General features: G+C 42.4%; 2 protein-coding genes across 7 annotated transcripts in view; one reads left to right on the forward strand and one right to left on the reverse strand.

Annotated features, from left to right (window-relative positions):
* NMI (N-myc and STAT interactor) overlaps positions 1 to 7,929 on the reverse strand; it is a 10,832-nt gene extending 2,903 nt beyond the window's left edge. The window contains exons 1-9 of one of the 2 annotated variants that reach the window (XM_017823802.1): positions 7,710 to 7,929; positions 7,523 to 7,617; positions 6,403 to 6,453; positions 4,871 to 4,948; positions 4,412 to 4,570; positions 3,274 to 3,381; positions 1,537 to 1,696; positions 928 to 1,034; positions 624 to 816 (exon numbers count right to left, since the gene is read on the reverse strand). In XM_017823802.1, the coding sequence (XP_017679291.1) occupies positions 624 to 816; positions 928 to 1,034; positions 1,537 to 1,696; positions 3,274 to 3,381; positions 4,412 to 4,570; positions 4,871 to 4,948; positions 6,403 to 6,447 (850 nt within the window). In that variant the 5' untranslated portion in view covers positions 6,448 to 6,453; positions 7,523 to 7,617; positions 7,710 to 7,929. The remainder of the gene's footprint in view (positions 1 to 623; positions 817 to 927; positions 1,035 to 1,536; positions 1,697 to 3,273; positions 3,382 to 4,411; positions 4,571 to 4,870; positions 4,949 to 6,402; positions 6,454 to 7,522; positions 7,618 to 7,709) is intronic. The other variant, XM_017823803.1, reaches the window with a different exon arrangement.
* The window catches only part of TNFAIP6 (TNF alpha induced protein 6), a 27,001-nt gene continuing 14,191 nt past the window's right edge, over positions 7,484 to 20,293 (forward strand). For 2 of the 5 annotated variants that reach the window (XM_017823804.1, XM_017823807.1), the window contains exons 1-2: positions 7,484 to 7,640; positions 17,470 to 17,649. The gene's annotated coding sequence lies outside the window, so the exon portion shown is untranslated. Of the gene's footprint in view, positions 7,641 to 9,463; positions 9,541 to 17,469; positions 17,650 to 18,754; positions 20,108 to 20,293 lie in introns of those variants that run through there. The other 3 variants (XM_017823806.1, XM_017823805.1, XM_017823808.1) reach the window with 3 other exon arrangements.

Genomic DNA, 20,293 nt, shown 5'->3' on the forward strand with positions numbered 1-20,293 from the left:
CACCTCAAAGAACGGACTCATCTTTATTACATGGATGTAGAAACTAATACATCATAAAATCATGGAATGTGCTGAACTGGAAGGGACCCATGAGGATCATCAAGTCCAGCTCACACTTGTAGGTTCTTCATGTGCATTGTGCAAAAAGTTTATTTGGCACTTCCCAAAAAAAAAAAAAAAAAAAGGCAAACTCATGAAATGCCCACAAAAGCTTCTGAAATAAATCTAAAGCAGCTGCTCTGAGTGGATGTGGCTCCACTGATCTTCACAGAATTGGGCAATGTGAATGCCTGCCTAACTTCCCTGTTGTGAAACAAGAGCCAAAATCAAACACATTCTCCTGGTTTTCTTTTTGCAATCCGAGTGTCTGGCAGCTCAAAACAAAACCCGGGGTTTTGACAAAGTTCTGAAAGAAATCAAGCTCATAAAGTGTGATCAGGTTATGTTGGATCAAAAAAGGGCTATGATGAAACACTGCTTTATTTACAGATGTGTGGGTGAAGCCACATCTTTGAGGGGTCTACTTAACTCCCTCTGGGACGAATTTGCTACATTAACATAGAAAGTAACCCAGAATGGACAATTTGGCCTAAACAGGGGTACCAAAATATTCCATACTCTACCTCCAGGTCTGAGGAATGTAATCACAGCTCTTCTAGACTCACTGTCATAGGTCACATTTTCTATTTCTCCTCCTCCTCCCTTTTGAGTTTTGTAGAAATTCAGCTCTAATTTGTCTCTCATCCAGTCTTCAGGAATGGGCAGCTCAGGAATGTTTGAAACGTTGATCTTCCTTCCAGAAACAGTGACGTGGAGCTAAAAATATAAATTTTCGGTGCACTTTGTGACTGAAAACGCTGAAAAAAAAGCAAACCCAAAGGTTTTTAAGAACTCCTATTTTTGTAGCTTCATATTTCACTTGTTTACCTCAAATTTGACTCCCATGTCAAGTGGAACAGGCAACACTCTCACATCCACTTTGTTGTTGTCCAGGTTCACCGTGTGCTTCCCCTTTTTTATCAGTCTCTGGGCAACTAAGGAAAATCAGACATGAAAAGCCCTGTTCAGTCATTGTAAAACCAAAACTATTCCCCAGTCTCTTAAGCAAAATGTCCTTTTGCATCAATAAAGAAGAAATAAATAACAATTAGGCAACCAGATCCCACTATCCATATCTTCCATAAAGTCTCCTTGGTTACAGGCAAAATATTATAATGTATTAATTATAATTAACTATATTATATAGAATATTAATTATAATTAATTATAATGTATTCATAACAATGAGCAAGAAATAACACAAATAATAATAAATATATGATAACAGATATAAATAATATAATATATATATAAATATATTGTGAGGGGTATAGAATAGTAAAACTTTAGTGCTGTCAAAAGATGCTCTTATTGTGTAAAATATTAATACTGGACTTCTCCCCTTTCATTCCAAATATCCCTGGATGAAAACCACATCACTGCCAGGTGAAATACATCAGAAACATTGACTTTTCTACTTAAAAATGTGCATCATACCTTCTTCATCTTCAAAAGTCAGCAGTGCCTGGTTCTGGTTCAGCCTGAAGGGGATCTTTACATTTGCATCAAAAACACAGCGAGTGTCCACATCTGCACAATTGCTCATGCCTTCCATGTGGCTGAACTTCAGTTTCATTCCTGCCACCTTTTTCTGAATCTAAAATGTCCAGAATTGAGAGAGGGAATAGAATAATTTCTGTAGCTTACTGCAGAACAGAAGGACAACGGTAATTCTTCCTCGAAATGCTACGTATATTTTGGGGTTTTTTTTAAGGTTTGACAGCCATAATTGATGTCATGGTTGGTAAAACAGGTCCAACTCCTCAAACTAAAGTGACTTGCTGGGCTGCCTGTTCCTGGGATTTTTGTCAGTTGGGTGGTTTTTTTCCCTTTTATTAACTCTGAACTTAAAATTGACTTTACACAACAAAAATTCCTTTGCAGTGCACAGGGATTCCCACCTGCAGAAGCAGAATACTTGGGGTGTTTAAAAGATGTAAAATACAAGTATCAGAGTCCTGGTGTTGCCATTTCTTTTTGCCCAGTTGCATCACTGCTCTACAGCAATGGGAGAGCTGGTCTGCTGGAAGGTTCCCTGCTCAGGACAGGGAGCTGGAATGAGGGGAGCTTTAAGGTCCCTTCCAGCCCAAACCAGTCTGGGATTCCATAATTTTACACCATTTGCTAATAAACAGCCTTTTGTGTTGCCATCTTGGTAAAAGAGGTAAGAATACAGAAATATTTTACAACTAGGAGGGGATAAATTGCTCCTGAAAATGTTGGGTAGGAAAGGCTGCTTTGATGGACTTGAGGGAGTTTCACATTATTTTTTTTTTCCCCTTTATGTCATTATTACAAAATAAAACCCTGTGTAGAAGAAAAATACTGGTTGTGTCAGGATAAAATAACCAGAATAATTAAAGCATTCCTGGCAATTATCTCCAAACCCATCTTATCTATGAACCTGCTTCTTTCCATTCCCTCTATTGCCAAGGGAAAGGGAGACACTCTTCCTAAAGATAATTCCAGCACTGGGAATAGGTGCCTGGTCCCACTGAATCTCCTTCCAGAGGAGCTTTGTCCTGTCCAATGACTCCACAGCGAATTTAGGAGGCTGGACTTAACTGACATCTCTTAAACTTAGAACTGTAATTTAGAAAGGTAAAACATAACAGTGTAATATTGTTAACAAATGATCAGAGTTTTCATTTTACTGTAAATTCCCCAAAATAGTTTTATTTCCTCCAATTCGGGATGAAAACGGGTTTTTAAAAGCTGGAATTTCCACGAGAGAAATTCCAATTTCGGAGTGCTCCAGGGTCTGAAGCAGCTTCACCACAAGACACTGAGTTTAAATCTACTCAGCATCACAAATATTTATCTGGCTGCAAACTGAGTTATGGATGAGAGGTGTAATTTATGTAATATGAGATGTAATCACGTAATATGAGATGTATTTATGTAATATGAGAGAGACTGTAATCAAGTCAAGGTCAATAAAAGCTAAAATAAATGCTATATTTGCCATATAATGGCAAATGTATTTATACATTTCAGTCATATAATGACTTATTCAGTCATACAATGACTTATTCCCTTTCCTCCATCCTCTTGTCCCTGGGGATGGAACGAGATGAGCTTTAAGGTCACTTCTGACCCAAACCATTCCATGATTCTGAGCAAATAAAAATTTGCCCTTCTAAAAGATGAATGTAAAAATATTTCCAGGTTTACCTGAGTACTCCGTGCCTGCACTGAACTTAGTTCTTCAAGTTCTTTTTCGAGCTTTTCAATGTCTTTCTTCAGCTCAGTGTTTTCTCTGTACAGCTGATGGAGCTGGTCCTGCAGCCCAAAAAGCAGGAAATGCAAAATCAAACACAGAAATAAAGGCAAAAATAGAGTTCAGCAAAATCTGGACAGCTTCTGACATGCTGCTGCCCTTCCCTCTTTATGTTCTTCAGCAAGGAAGAGGGATGACCTCTCCTTCCTCCACACCACACCAGGCACAAAGCCCCTGGAACTAAATCCAGGAATTCCTGGACAGGGAACACGACAGAATGAGAAGGAAACACAGCAGATGTTGTCATCTCCAGCCATCCCCAATTAGAAGGTGGCTCCTTTAAAGTCATCAACCACTGGAGCCATCCAGAGCAGTTCCCACCAGCTGAAGACAAGTTAAAACAAAAGCCAGATGATGAGAACGACCTTTTCTGGGTATAAAATCCAAACATTTGAGATTTAAGAGATGAAAGAACCAAACCCAACTTTCGGGTCATGCTGACCTGGATGTACTCAACCTATTAATTATATTTTAATTCTTTGTAATATTGGACTTCTTATCAGTGATCTACAGGTCAAACCAAACCTCCCCAAAATCACCTCCTCTGTCAGCCTATGGAATCTTCTCCTGCACCATGGAATATTGAGGGAATGAACCAATTAGCTCTAGAAACAACTAGTTCAAGGAAGAAAAACCCCCCTCAAACAGGTGCTGGTCTTGCCCAGCTCACTGTCACTTAAGAAATGCTGATCCCTTGGGTGCTGTAACCTCTTATAAAACAGAGAGCAGTGCAATCAACTCATTCCATTTTATCCACACCACACAGAACTGAAGCTCAAAGTGGAGAATCTTGGAAGAGGAAGACTGGTTGTGTCACTTTTCACCCACACAAGACAGACTTTATTTTGCTGCACTGGTTTTTAACCTGCCAGTGAAAAAGCTAATGTGTAGGGAAAAAATGTGGAGAACATTCTAGCTGTACATTCCACAAACTGGCAAAGCCATTTAAGCTGGAAAGAAAATATTACTCCTCTTTTCTCTAATCAACAGCTCCTTCACAACCCCTCAGAATCCTAACAGCCTTCTCCATACCTCAAGGTTGTCCCTGTATATAATACTGTCCTTCTGATCATTCTCCTGCCAGCCTTTCAGCTTCATCAGCTCCTCCTGTGCATTAGCACACTCTTCCTCAGCACATGCATTGGAGAAAAGAAGGTCACCTTTTAGATTTTCAGCTTCCACAACTCTTTCCTGGGTAGCAAGAAGAAAAAAGATTTTAATTTCTTTTTTTTTTTTTTTTGTCCTTTATGGGAACAAACAAAACCTTGAGTGAGCCCTTTGTATTTATTTATTTTTAACACTTTAGGGAAATATTAGGCTTACAGGAGTAGTTACCACTGAGATCAACACAAGCATTGAAAGAAAAATAGAGAACACGTTAAACATGTTGTAACCAAGGGGGGGGGGGTTTGATTTGGTTTTAGAAGGATGGATTAAAAGTCTTTATCTTTGAGCTAATTACCACCATTCCATGTGTTTTACAGAACTTGCCTTCCATGCCTTCAGTTCTTCCTTAAGTTTTTGCATGTTCTCCTCCTCTGTCCCAAAAGGATTGGGGGTTACCATCTCCTGCAAAGAAAAAGAGGCACACACTGGTTCTCCCCTTCCCACATCAAACAAATGAGTCTTCAAAGACAGAAATAAACTCTGCAGCTGGATGGAGCATTTTGCCACAGCAGTGCCCAATCAAAATCCAGAGTATTTTGCCATTTCTCTCTAACTGTGCAGGCAAGAGATGTGGGGAGTCAAATATTCCATAATTAAATCTTCCTAGAACCTCCAGAGGAGAGCACATACCATATAATTTACCAAAAAAAAAATCATTCACTTAGGCCTAATTATTGGACTATTTTAATGGCTGGGCAGGACAAAAATCTAAGAAAAAGTGGATTACTGGTCACTCATTATTATTTGCTAACTATCCAACTGCAAATATCCACAGGGTAATATTTGGATAATTAATAAAAGCAAGTTGCCCTCATGTTCTTCCACACAGAACTAAGGCCCTTGAACCCACAAATGTTTGGCTCTGTGCTTTCTCAGCAGTTCCTCAAAGAAAATGTGTAAATAAGGAAAATAAATGTCAAAATGGGATTCTTCCAAGAGCAAGGAGATTGGAAAATAAAAGGTAATATTAAGGAAGGTGATAAAAGAACCATTTCAGAATGGAAGTACTTCAGGGCAGAAGTTCACAAGCACGGGGAAACTACAACTGGATAAAGCCCAAAAAGACAGAAAATCTTCTTTGTTCTGTTTTGTTTCTATGGCTGCAACATTCTGCAGAAGATAAAAAAAAAAAAATCCAAAGAGATCCACTGAAACAATCCCTCCCTTTTACTTAAGATTACATAAAACCTGAACGGGAACCATGAACTTTAGGCATGGAAAAGGTCTACATTAGATAATCTTGTGAACTCTCTTGGTGATGCTGGGTATTTCCTAAAGACAGCAAAACAGAAAGTGTTTTTTCTGCTCCTTTGTCCAGTTTCAAATGCCTGTTAAGCAACAGGGGAATCCCCATCTGTGTGTTACTTCAAACTGGGAAAATATTCCTTCACTCGAGGGATTGAGTGCAGGAAAGCAGGAGGATGCACCTGCCAACAGCTGGAAGCTGGTAAGAAAAAGGACTCCTGTTTTTTACTGAAATATTATCTAAGACAACAGTTTTCAACCTGAAAAAAAAAGAAAAAAATTAGCAAGAGAACACAAGAAATCCCAGGGAAAGTCCCATCCAAACACATGTGCACTGCTGGAATCGAATCAAGGGAGTCCCCAGGAAAAAGGAAATTCCCCTGAAAAACCTCCACAAAGAGATGAGCAAGAGAGGCAGGACAGGGAAGTTCTAACAGGATCTGGAATGCAGAGCTTTTGGAATGTGACTCTCCCTAAGGACAAAGGAGGTGAGAATGAGGAATGGTACTAAAGGATGGAGGAAGGTGAGACAGACTTAGCAGTCCTAGAACAAACCTTCATGCAGAGATACATATCAAATACACATTTTATTCCCATCAGGAAATACTCACAAAACCATTGTCCCTTAGGGGTAGTGGGGGGCTTGTCAAATCCATTGAAACCTGAGGGACCAGGAGAAAAAAAATGACAACATTAGGTGTATTGCTTGGTGTTTTTTTTGCAACAGCATACCAGGAAGGAACACCAGAAGCTGTGCTGAGCTAGAAGAACTTTTAAACTTAAATGTATCATTTTACAGGCAGAAGTGATAGATAATGGATATCTGAAGCCTATTTCCTTCCTAAGCATAAAGAGAGACGGATGTCAGGAATTCTGCAGTAAACAATTCAGCTTTTCTGTTCTAAAACTCCTTTATGCTACTTTTGTGCTGTTACACACACGGTAACATCCTGTGTGTTCTGGGCTTGAGAACCTGGAGAAAAAAAGGCTCTGGGGAGGCCTGAGAGCCCCTTCCAGGGCCTAAAGGGGCTCCAGGAGAACTAGAGAGGGACTGGGGACAAGGGATGGAGGGACAGGACACAGGGAATGGCTTCCCACTGCCAGAGGGCAGGGTGAGATGGGATAGTGGGAAGGAATTGTTGGTGGTGAGGATGGGGAGGCCCTGGCCCAGGTTGCCCAGAGAAGCTGTGGCTGCCCCTGGATCCCTGGAAGTGTCCAAGGCCAGGTTGGACGGGGCTTGGAGCAACCTGGGATAGTGGAAGGTGTCCCTGCCCATGGCAGGGGATGGCACTGGATGGGCTTTAAGATCCCTTCCCACCCAAACCAGCCTGGGGTCCTAAGAAACCTGCTTAACACAAATGATAACACTTTTACAAGGCGGATATTGTTGAATCTGGAATCCATTGCCGCCAACATTTTGTGGAGGCAGATAAAAAGGGACTTGGAGAAGTTCATGGGCCACTCATCCAGATCTGATTCCAAGGTGCACAGGCTCCCAGACAAATCCAGCCTGTGGATGCTGGGGCAGGGCAAGGTTGGATACCCTTAGACTACGGTTAGAAGAACCACAGGTTGACACCCTTAGATTAAGGTTAGAAACCCCCCAGGTTGGACACTGAGCAGTGCCAGCACTCCAGAAGGTGCAGCCCAACATCCCGACCCATCCAGGCATTCCTGAGGTGAATCCTCCCCTTGGTTCAGATCCGCCGCCACCGAACCTGCTGCACTCACCAGCGGGGCTTGAAATCGAGTTAACGCTCCAGAAATCCCTTCCCCGGTTTTGGATCAAGCAACCAAAACTCACGGACTTCTTTCTGTTCCGCTTCCTGAAAAAGAGGCAAGTGAAAGGGTAAATGAACAACATCTTCCCTTGGCTTCTCCGCGTCCCCTGCGCCCCGGGGGCTCCATCGCCGCTCACCTCGCGGGTGGGACCCACAGACACCGGCCCCGGGCTGAGGGCGCACCCCGGGGTTCCCCGGCTCCCCAGAGCCCTCCGAGCACTCCCCAGATCTCTCCTTTCGCTTTCGCTTTCCCGCCGTCGAAGGAGGAGCCGGAGCCGGCCCGGCCCCGTCACAGTCCCGGGGGCCCGGAGGGGACGCCCGGGGCAGCTCCGCTCCCTCCCACAGCCGTGAGGGAGGTGGCGCCGGCCCCGCCGGCCCTCAGCCGAGCCCTGCAGGGGCCCCGGGACACGGGGGGGAAAAAAGGGTGGAGAAAATGGGGAAATCCCGGGAAAAGGCGGGGAGCGGGAGGGCTGGGAAAGGCGCCCTAGGGGAGGGCGTGAGGGCGGTGGGGGCGGCCATCGCCTCAGGGCCGTCCCCTCCTGGAGCCTCCCTCCCGTTTCTGTGAAATAAAGTGACACAGACTTGACGTCCTCAAGCGGAATTTTAATTTATTTCTATTTATTTATTATGCATTTGGAATTCTCTGGGATTATGTTTGGATTATGAGGAGCACGGCTTCCTTCTGTGGCAAAAGGCGTCAAATGTCCCCTCCGTGACACACAGAGCCCTTGCGGGCTATTCCATGATTCTATGTAGATAATTAAAGGAAAGAGTCCACATCCTAGGCCAAGAAAAAAAATGAAGTATATTGCTTTCAGGTTTCCTTTCAAACCAAGCCGACGGATTTTTTTAAATGTTACCCTCAAAATTGCAAACAGACTTGTACTCATTGGTCCAAGTGTTTTGTACGGGTTGCAGTCAAGCATCACTGACTGCTCAAGAAATTAATCCTCAGAAATTCAAAATATGCCAAATAGCGGGGGAAAGAGTAGATGCCGACTTTGTCACTTAGCAGATGTGGAACTCTACTTCCAGTGAAAAGCAGGAGGTCTGTGCTGGATAAAGCTTTTCGGAACTTTTGCTCTACAAAGGGAATCTTGGATTGTGCCCTGCTTCCGTGGCAATCACCTCATGCCACTGAATTCAGAGGGAGTTTTACCCACAGCGTAATTATGATGGCAGTTTCAAATATCCTTGTCTGCTTTTTAAGATAAGTGACTGAACCTCTGACCCTGTATTTGAGGGTTTATAATTATTGTTGTTATTATTTTCTGCCTTGACAATGGATAACTGTGTTTACTATTGCTTTGTAAACACCGAGTCGGTTACTAATGAGTAAAAGGGAGAGGTTTAGCTGGAATAGCCAGGGAGGAGGAGGTGATTATGTTATGACCTAAGTACAGCAGAGTTCAGATTGAAATGTCAGAGTGGCAGGCGGTTCTCCAGTGACCTTGGTCACGTTGGGAAGTCTCAGCTGGTCTCGAAGAGCCATATTTCTCCAGACTCCAGGGAATGAGCAGCGCCAATATGGTTACATGGCCCCCTCTGGGATTAGAGCTGAACAATGTGTTTGTGCTTGTTTGGTGAAGGAGGTTTATTGGAGATGCTGAACTGGGCTGAGTTGACTTGGAGTTGATATCCTAATGGATTTCTGTGTGTTGTGGATTTATAGTGTTAACCACATGTGAATCAGAGTAAAGGGAAAAGCATGGATTTCATAACTCAGAAGAGTTTAGCTGAAGGGGAAAATTGAGGAGTAAAATACAGCATGGAGTACAAGAAGCTCTACAACCCTCAGGGATTTCTCTGAGCAGTGTGCATTGATTCCAAACTTGCTTTTCAGGAGCCTGAAAAACTCTTGGTGAGCCCAGGAATCTGAACTGGAAATTTCAAAATAAAATCATGATTAGGATTCATCTACAGGAAGAAATACTCTGATGAAGCTGGAGGAAGGTTTACAGCCATAAGGTACCTTTTGTTGGTACCAAAACTATTTGACCACAGCTCAGTTTATGGACAGAAACTGTTCAGAATCTCATGACATTACCTTCAGAGGGAGACAAGTTGGGGTTTTTTCAAGTTAGAACAGATTTGAAGAGGGAAGTAAATGCAATTTAAGTGCTCAGATCATACCTGTCATAAGGAAAACCAGAGAGGTGTCCTGATGCCACCTTTGGGACTTTCATACTCCAACAGAATCACTTTCCATGACTATCCAGCTTATTTTGTGCTTTCTTTCAGAACCTGCCCAACAGAGGCTGGTGGTGCCTCTCCTGCTTTGTCTTCAGGATTTGCAGAGTCTGGGAAATGCTCCAGGCTTTTGTAGCTTATTAGTGCCTGGGGAAAAGGGAATAAGATTCCAGGTTCTTTAAGGACCTGGGAACTATCACACAAGCAGGGTACAGTCATATTCCCATTTATCAGTGCTTTTTTCCCTGTGTTCCCTGGGAAGTTTTCAGCCATTCCAAAAGAGAGCACAGAGACTTCATGTTCCAGAACAACCAGTATCCTGTGCTCAGAGCAACTGGTAGAAAGGGGTTTGACCTCACCACCCAGTTGTCCCGATCCTTTATGTTTTGTCCAGGAGTTAGCCTAAAGGGAATGATGATCACTGTTCCACCTCCCATCCTTAGTGATCCCTACTGATTTATTGGGAAAATAACACCCTACAAACCTCAACAACGAAATCAGAGGTTGTTCTGAGGAACAGCTCAGAATCTCACATTTATTATATTCTCAGGAGCTGTGGGTGATGTCTTATACCTCAAAAAGCAGCATCCAAAATCCTCATGATGGTAGTTCTGAGATCCCAAAGTCTGTAGCTCATTGGACTTGATGTCAACGGGACACCAACAACACGTGGTTGTCCTACCCTTCATTTCCCTATTTCTCCTGCATCCTGAGTGTTCTTGTAGCCATGTGGCAAACTAGACTGGGAAATGAACCAGCTTAAAAACCAGTCCTGACTAAATCTGGTTTTAGCTGGCTTATTTGTCCAGTCCAACTCATCCTGTGCCAGCCCAGGGGGGGGAAGAACAACTTCCCTCAGTGGTGCTGCCAGCAGGACAGGGCTTAAAGCACCTGCCAAAACCCAGCCTCAGCACAGGTCCCTGATGTTGTTTCAAGGGCCCCACACTGTGGGCAGCACAAACACAGCCCTTTTTCAGTCCTTTTTTTCTTTTCTCTAGCAAGGCAAGAGAGAAGAAAATTCCACCTGCCAAGGGACATCCAGCACACTCAGTTTAGGTATCAAATCCCTGCCCCACGTGAATGTGTCTGTTCCAACACAAGCAGAGTTATGGAATAAAGGCTCTATCCCAATGTACATCCTTCACAGGAGGGATTCTGACACGTCTCCAGCAGGAGCTGGGGAGGTTCCAGGCTCCCTGGGCTGTGTGTCCCGGGAGGCAGAGCTGAGGCAATGCCCTGGGCCAGGACACAGCTTCAGCACAGCCATGGAAAGCAAACAAAGAGCAGGGAATCAGCTGAGCTCGTTGTTAGGCTGCAACCCCATCCTGTTCCCTGGCTGTAAATCACTGCATGTTAGTGAAATGCTCCTCTCAAACAGCACTGCCGGTGGTGCAGGGAGGGTGAATTCCAAGTACAGGCCAATTTGTGCTGGGAAGACGTAAGTGAGAGGGAAGGGAGAGGAGCAGGGAGGGTGTGGAGATGTGCCTGACCAGAGTATTGTTCTGTGCCTTTATTTTGCGTGATGAATGAACAGAAATCGGTTGTTTATATTCCTTAGGAATAAAAAAAATGTTGCTTCAGGTGTGTCCCAAGCTCGTGGCAAAGGCTGTAACAGGGCTAAAGAGTTTTTTTGGCCTCTCCCTGGCCTCAATGATGGCCTGAAATTGTCCACATGGAAAAATAGTTCCCATATGGAAGTGGTGCATCCAGGTCTGGGGTCCTCAACACAAGAAAGACATGGAGCTGCTGGAGCAAGTCCAAAGGAGGCCACGGAGATGCTCCCAGGGCTGGAGCCCCTCTGCTCTGGAGCCAGGCTGGGAGAGCTGGGGGGGTTCACCTGGACAAGAGAAGGCTCCAGGGAGAGCTGAGAGCACCTTCCAGGGCCTAAAAGGGCTCCAGGAGAGCTGGAGAGGGACTGGGGACAAGGCATGGAGGGACAGGACACAGGGAATGGCTTTAAGCTGAAAGAGGATAAATTTAGGTGGGATATTGGGAAGGAATTGCTGGCTGGGAGGGTGGGGAGGCCCTGGCCCGGGTTTCCCAGAGAAGCTGTGGCTGCCCCTGGATCCCTGGAAGTGTCCAAGGCCAGGTTGGATGGGGCTTGGAGCAACCTGGGCTAGTGGAAGGTGTGGATTGGGGGTGGATTGGATGAACTTTAAGGTCCCTTCGCACCCAAACTAGTCTGGGATTCCATGATTCTATGAAACAAAGTCCTTTTCTGTGTCTTGCCAAACTTTGCAGTCAGCAGGATTCTGAATTAATGTAATTCTGAAGGAAGATTATCAGGATAATATTTTTGGGAATATTTAAATAAACACCTTGGTCTCTCAATTCTTTTTTTTTTTTTTTTTAAAGCAATTCTGACATTTCCCCCATAGTTTTTTTTTAATTTCCAAAAATCATTTTGTGCAATCCATTCTTTGTGAAAGAAACACTTACTGAGTGTTTGGAAAGTGTGAAATGGAAAGCTGTGGAGGCAGCTGAGATCAATTAAAAAGTGAATATGAGCAAGTTAAAACACGAGAGGTGCTTATGCAGGGGATATATCTGGAAAGGGAGGTAATCCCAGGATTACAGAGCTTTGGCCTCGGCATTTTCCTGGAAAATGGTGAGGAAAGGTCACTTCTGAGAAGCTGTTAATGGGAATTGAGTGTGTTGGGGTGAGTGTTTTCACCCCACTGGTGTGGTCGGTTCATCTCACTCCCAATCCAGACAAACCCTGGGATTTAGTCAGTCCTGTACTGATATTCCAAGTCACACCTTCCAGAAGCTTTAACAAACCCAACTGGGAAGACTGGCAATGGAAAGGTCCCATTTCCAGGGAATGCAGGTTGTCTCTCCAGCTCGAGCCTGACGTCCTTTGGCAGATCCCGAGCTCCGAGTGCCCCTTTGGCTGCCCGAGGATATTTCATGGCATTCATTTGCTTTTGCTCCTGTTTCTCATTGAAAGGCCCAATGTGAAGCCAAGGATTGATTAATGGCTGTGTCCTGCCCTTCTCTGGGAATCCCACTTCCTTCTCCATGGAGAAATCTCCACAGCCAGGCCCTCCAGGGGAAATACACTGAATTCCATGGCTTGTTGGTCTTTTCCTTTTTAGTTTACTTTCTCTTTTTCATTTACTTTTTCTTTTTTATTTCCTTTTTCTCTTATTCTCTTTCTTTTTCCTTTTTCTTTTCCTTTTTCTCTTTCTTTTTCTTTTTTTTGTTCTTTTTCTTTTCCTTTTTCCTTTTCTTGTTTTTTCTTTTCCTTTTCATCTTTCTTTCATTTTTCTTCTTTCCTCTTCCTTCTCCTTTTCCCTTCCCTTTCCTTTTCCTTTTCTTTCCTTCTCCTTTTCCCTTTCCTTCTCCTTCTCCTTTTCCCTTTCCTTCTCCTTCTCCTTTTCCTTTTCTTTTCCTTTTCTTTTCCCTTTCCTTTTACTTTTCGGTTTCCTTTTCCCTTTCTTTCTCCTTCTCCTTTTCCCTTCTCTTTCCTTCTCCTTTTCCTTTTCTTTTCCTTTTTTTTTTCCTTTCCCTTTCTTTTTCACTTATTCTCTCTTTTCCTTTTCCCTTTTCTTGTTTTCTCTTTTCCTTTTTCTTTTTATCTTTCTTTCATTTTTCTTCTTTCTTTTTCCTTCTTCTTTTCCTTTCCCTTCTCCTTTTCCCTTCTCCTTTTTCCTTTTATTTTTTCTTATTTTCCTTTCCCTTTTCTCTTTCCCTTTTCCTCTTCTTCTTCCTTTCCCTTTTTTCCCCCCAACTAACCCAAGGTTTAATTCTTTTGGATGAACTTATATTTCAGTTTCTGCCTGTGCTCTTGCACACAAACCACCCTTTTGAAGATAAAGACACAACAACAGTTGGCCCAGCTCATTCCCAAAGGAGTTTTATTAACTCTTAAAAGCTCAGTTTAATTTTTACAGTTTTGGGGTTTTTTAACACTGTTTTTTTATAGCATTAATTCTGGCTTAAGATACTTTGCTGTGCCCAGCCCTAAAATAAGTGGCTCACATTGCCAGATACTCTGGTTTAGATCTGACAGATCCTCGTGGTTTCATGTTAAACCAACATTAAATATCCACTGTGTTGCTCCTCACAGCTGAGGCAACTTCAGAATCCAGGGAATGAATTTGTAACTTTATTATTTCACCACAAAAAGCTGACTAACTGTTTTAGGGAGGAGAAAACTGTTAATAAAATTAGGTAAAAAACAATTATGGCCAGAAAAAAAATATACTGAAGGAGCTCCAATATTTCTTTCAAAGTGAAACATCTTGATTTTTCATTTCAGATATTTTGGTAAGAGACATATTTCCTAATTATTTTTTCCTCTTCCCGAGAAATTGCCTTTCCCAGGATGAGTGTGGAGCAGGGAAAGTGTTGCATCAAAGCCCAGCATATTCCAGACACGATAAATTTCGGGAAGATTTCTATCACCAGCTTTTGGGGAAAGATGATTCATTCATCTCTGCAGCTTCATCGCTTGCTCTAAATTTGGGATATTGATTTTATTTAATGGGATGCAGCTGGTAAATTCAGACATAAGAGAACAGATTTTCTGGAATAACACTTCCAGCTTGAGAGCTTTGGATCTGTTCTGCAAACTGAATATCAAACCTCACACGTATTTCACTGCTAGGGAAGCACTTACACGAAAAAAAATTAGGAAAACTTGAGTAAAAAAGAAGGAAACAGAACAAAAATTAGCCTAATTTTTTAGGGTGATCCATTGTGGCAACGCTCCCAAGAAAAGCTTTAATTATAAATTTTTTTCTGAGGCTGAATTTGGATGCTTAAAGGTCGTAAAACCAAGGAAAGGCTTGGGATAAAAGGGAGCTTAAAGATCCTCTCGTTCCAAGGTCCAGAATTACAGATTCCTCGGATCCAAATCTCAGTTTTGTCACTTGGATCAGCCACACTGGGCTTGTGACAGCGCAAAGTTTTCCTGAAATTAATTAATTAATACGCTCATAAATACATTCATAAATAAAATAAAATACTCATGTATAATATAAATATAATATACTCTTAAATAAAAATACTTACAAATACAACTCCTGAATATACATCTTTAAGTGCAGCAAATCCTATCCCAGTAAGGCACTTTAGTGCTATTTAAAAACTCCTCACACTGACAAAAGGGATATTTTTGACTTTTTTGGTGACATCTGCAAGAATTCTCTTTTTACCTTTTCATCTTCGAGTGCGAGAAATGTAATTTACCACTTACATTCCCGTTTTGTAATTTTTTTCTGCAGTAGTTGGGGTCGTATTTAGTAATATTTGCTGTTGGGCAAGATAAATATCAAAGGAATGTACATCAATCACATTGTAAATTAAAGGGAATTCATATTTTCCATTTCCGTGCTGCTGAAGCCTCAGAATGACTCTGAATTTACCAGCAATTAGCTGGGTTGTTTTGCCCCTGTTTTGACACGTTGTACATGATTTTGATTTAAAAGAACTCAGGTTTTAAGATGTGTTTGCACAATTGAATGAATGTCCCTGGAAGGGGTTGCTTTGCTATCGGAATTGTTATTTAGGAGGGTTCTAACGGCCCAAAAGTGGGAGGTGGCAGGGTAAGAGAAGCACAGTGAGGGCATGAAAAACAAATTAATACTATAAAAATAAAATTTGATCAGTCACAAGGCGCCGAGTTTGGGAACAAAGCAAAGGGGGGATTTTAATAAACACGGGAAGAGCAGGAGGAGGTTGAGACAAGAGTCATGGAAAAATGACTTCGTGGAGAGGTGCTCCTGTGGGATAGAATATTCCATTTTATTTCATAAGGAGAAGGTTGACAGTGAAAATATATTTTTTTGAAAAGGAGTAAAGCAGGGAAAATAACAGCTCCATCAAAACACACGTACCTCAGGATAATCTGGGAAGGAGACAGACATGGAAAATAAATAAATAAATAGAGAGATAGATAAATAAACCCGGAATGATTAGAAGAGGAAAGTTTGATGTTACCCACAGCAAAGAATAACTCTGTATTGTACACCAGCTGAAAAGTTGGGATTGCAGCTTTTAGAGGTGCAGACATCCAGCAGGTCGTTCCCTCAGGGAAGATGCTGATGGTGGTTGTGACTTCCTGGAGAAAACACTCCAAGCATCACCTCATGAGCAGCAGGAATAATCCACACCATGATAAAATCATTCCCAGCCAACTTGTGCAACCAGGCCTTTCCAGGATTATGAGGCAGTGCCAGGACATTAGTTCACCCTGGATGCTGCAATCGTGGAATTCCATGGAATTCCAGGAGCACAGACACCACCTTGTTTCTCCGGAACCCACAGGATGTGGGCTATGCCCACGGATAAAAGCAAATCCACAGCGGAATTCTCCACAGAAATGGGTGCCAGAGATCTCATCCATCAACCCAAACTAAATGAAATAAGGCTCAAAAAGGGAGCTGGTGAAATCTTGAGTCACTGTGGCATGAGGGAAGGATGGAAAATTGATTTCCTCGGGGGCTGAGGCAGCAGCAGGAGGGAGGAGGGAAAAGGGCTGTGCAGTGGGGTAGGAAATGAGTGTTGCAGACAGAAAGGGGAGGCTGAAGCAATGACTGCTGAGACTCATCCGTCGAGGATTTTATCACCACATCCATCTGTTTGGGTTTGGAGAGGAATTTAGGATAATACTGCAAAGCAGATGAATGAGTGGGGTCAGGTTTTGTGGGACCGGAGGTGACTGTACGACCAAGGACATATTCCACCACCACCCAGTGTCCAGGGGGATAAGACAATATTTGGGTTTCCAAAGAATATCCCTGTATTCCAGTACAAAATCTGACACACCACACAAAATGAGGGGTGGGAGAACCTGGGGCTGAGATTCCAGGGGGCCAGCCCAGGACATGGCAGGGGAGAGGTTTGTCCTAAACTGTGAATATCCTTTTAAATGAGTGTTGCTGACAGAAAGGGGAGCCTGCAGCAATGACTGCTGAGATCCATTTGTCGAGGATTTTATCACCAGGTCCATCTATTTGGGTTTGGAGAGGAATTTAGGATAATACTGCAAAGCAGATGAATGAGTGGGGTCAGGTTTTGTGGGACCGGAGGTGACTGTACGACCAAGAACACATTCCACCACCACCCAGTGTCCAGGGGGATAAGACTTGGATTTCCAAAGCATATCCCTGTATTCCATTACAAAATTTGACACACCACACAAAATGAGGGGTGGGAGAACCTGGGGATGGGATTCCAGGAGGCCAGCCCAGGGCACGGCACAGGCAGAGGTTTGTCCTGACCTTTTCCATATCCAGGGCATTGGTCTGCAGTTCTCCACAGGTGCCCTCTGTCCACCTGGGATCCCTGTCCCATGGTGGGCACAGCTCTGGGTCCTTCTGAAAAGGAAAGCAGGTCTTAGCCTGTTTTTTGGGAAGGAGCTGCTGGCAGTGCCATAATTCCACATCCCAGGGGGTTGGAAGGTGTCAGACTCCAGGAACCCGGAGCAAACACTGGGAGACAGAGCCTGCAGAGGTAGCTCCTGGTTCTTCAGGGATTGTCCCTTTTCCCTGCCCTCCAGGACCTGCCCCAGGCTCTTTATGTGCTTTCCACAGCTGCATCTGTGCAGTTGGACCCCACAATCCTGAAGGTCTCTTCCAACCTGGGTGATCCTGGATTGCTGCAGCCACTGGCCAAGCCAGTTCAGTGCCTTCCAGCTTTTCCATAGTTTAGTTCCACCCCGGGGCTAATAATAAATTCCTTTTTTAATGCATCTACCAGGAACATGGATCAGAAACAGCACATCAGGAGCACAGAGCAGGACACATTTAATGATGCTTTGTAAGGCCAATTTTCCCAAAGAATCCGTGGACCTGGCCAGATTTTCCCAATTATTTGTGCCCAAACTCATGGGAGTGTTTTGCTTCTGAAGACTCACCACCTGCCCACGCACAGCTTAAGGTAGGAAAGTAATTTTTAAACTCTATGTTGTTCTGAGATGGACAAATAAATGGGTTTTTAGGTGAAATAGGTGAAAATTAATGGAATATTCAAAATGTATATGCTGGGAATGCCCTTTGGAGACTCATTTAATGGAAAAGCTCTTCATTCACACCCTTAAATGAGATGCTTGGAGTTAGATAATGATCTATTTGTTGTATGCCAGTGAATTATGATAAATCTAGGAGATTAAACCCCTTACAAATGCTTAGTTACTTTATAATTCCAATTGTAATATTTCTATAATTTATGATTATATATTTTTAGTCGATATTTTATATTTATATAATGTTTTCTATTAAAACACAAAAGTAAGTGTTTACTTTGTAGGCAAACTGTTTGAACAGAAAGTCTTTTTTACAAGGATTGTCTCCATGAGTTTGAATGGCCAGCAGTGATTCCACTCTGACCTTGCTTTCACCAATGTGAAAAGAGTTAATACACAATGTTTATTAAAACTATTATGGTGTAGATGTTTTATATACACCTGCCAGACACCAATATTTTTATTTTTCTCTATAAATACAGTACATTATATATAGAGAGAGATGCATTATGTATCAAATAAACAAATAAATAATATAAATATATCAATTAATTAAACAAACAATATAATACATATATTATAAAAGCACATAATCTCTAAAACTACTGAAAAAACTCATGTCTATGGCCCTAAAGGACTAAATTCTGCACATCTGACCCTTTGCATACATTAATTTTTTATTAATATTAATAAAATCTTATTAATGATATGTTTTTATTACTAATATGTTTTATATTAATATTTTCCCCAACACCCTCCCCCCCCAAAGCTGTTGCAGTTGGCTCTGCAGTGGATGGAGCTGCAACTTGTTTTTTCTTTTCAGGAGTTTCCTGGCAATCTTTTGGAGCCTGTTTGTCTTGGCACCCCCCTGCCACATTACCCAGTCCTCAGCCTCACATCTAAAAACCCTGTTTACGACATTTTGTGCTTTTGGAATATATTTCTGTCGTTTCAAAACGTGATTTAAAGTGTCTCATCCCTGAGACACTTGTTAATTTTCTATCTGTTGTATCTGTATTTTTAAAATTTTTGTTGATCCAACTCTTTTATTTAGAGCAACTCTCACTATAGGACTTCAAATATTTCAACTTGGCAAATGGTCAGGATTTTTATAAGTGAATCCATTCTTCTCTCCCAACATCTGCTCTCAATATTCCCAAATGTTTTTGGGTTGTTCTCCTTTCACGTGGAGGGGTTTGTTTGCTTTTTTTTATAAACTACACAGAGAGGTTGGGTCTTGCCTCATTGATGCTGCTGATAAAAATGGGCACTGATTTTGAGAAAAATCAGACTTTAAGGCAAAGGAGGGGAGGTTGAAACATATTTATTTATTTATAAGGCAAAATAGTCTCTGAAAGATTAACTTACCACTGGGACAACAAACACTCAGATCATTGGCCAAGGAGATCTCACGTTATCAAATTCTTCTCAAATTGCATCACCTGAAGCTTATGGAGGACAGAAAAACTGGGAAATCTCATTAGAAATTCCTTCTGGCTACAACAAATCTGTGAAAAATCTAGAAATCCTGGTTTGTAAGTTAACAAGGAGCGAGTTTTTCGTGAGTCCAAACCATAAATGTAAGAATTTCATCAACTCTTTCCCAAAAAACACCATCTCTGTGTCACTTTTTGGCTTTCACTGGAGCAGAGGCATCCAAGGAAAGAGATATTGGAAAAGCAGGTGAATGTCTTCAGGTTAGACCTGCCAAATCCCACTGGCTGCTTTCATTTTGGATGCATTTCCCCCCTTAGACCATCTTCTTGTCCACGTAATATTTTAAAACATTTTAAAATCCCGACTTGTCGCTTTTGCAGGGAATTTCACCAGGAGCAAAAGTCAAACTAGGAGTTCACAGAAACCAAAATATCCCGTGGAAAATAAGTGAGTCACCTCTGTGTTGTCATGGTGGAGCCTTTTGTTGGATGGAGTACACCTGAGAAAACAACAGGGAGAGGATCAGGAATAGTCCAGAGTCTAGAAAATTTGACCTGCAGGAAAGATGGAAAGAACCTGATAATTTTTAAAGAGAGACCTAAAGATACAATAAGAGCTGTAACATGATTTTCCTGCTACAAGGAGGCACTAAAGAACCTGTTACTTTGCTAAAGAAAAAAAGAAGAAACAAGCCAAGAATTAAGGAAAGAGTTACGGAAGAGCTAAGGAAATAGTTAAGGAAGAGTTAAGGAAAGAGCTAAGGAAAGAGTTAAGGAAAGCTTCCCTTCCCCTTCAATTTATATAAGATTTGTCTGGTACATATTTAAATGTGGAAAACTTGGAAGAAAGCTAAAGAATGTCAGCTGAGTGTCTCCAAGTGCCTGTGGACAGCTGTGGAATATCTTGGTGCCGAGAGGTTTCTGCCGGGATTTGCAGGTGAGAACTTTCCCGCTCACTGGAGGGGCAGAAGTGTCACTGGGGGTGTCACTTCACTGGCACTGCAAAATACTCCCCATGCCCAGTTACTCCTTCCTCTAAAACATTTACTGAACCCTGCAGAGCTTTTGGTAGAATCCCAGGATCACTGAGGCTGGAAAAGCCCTCCCAGCCCATGGATCCCCC

This window comes from Lepidothrix coronata, unplaced genomic scaffold (genome assembly GCF_001604755.1).
Source record: "Lepidothrix coronata isolate B3197 unplaced genomic scaffold, Lepidothrix_coronata-1.0 Scaffold105, whole genome shotgun sequence".
Classification (NCBI taxonomy): domain Eukaryota; kingdom Metazoa; phylum Chordata; class Aves; order Passeriformes; family Pipridae; genus Lepidothrix; species Lepidothrix coronata.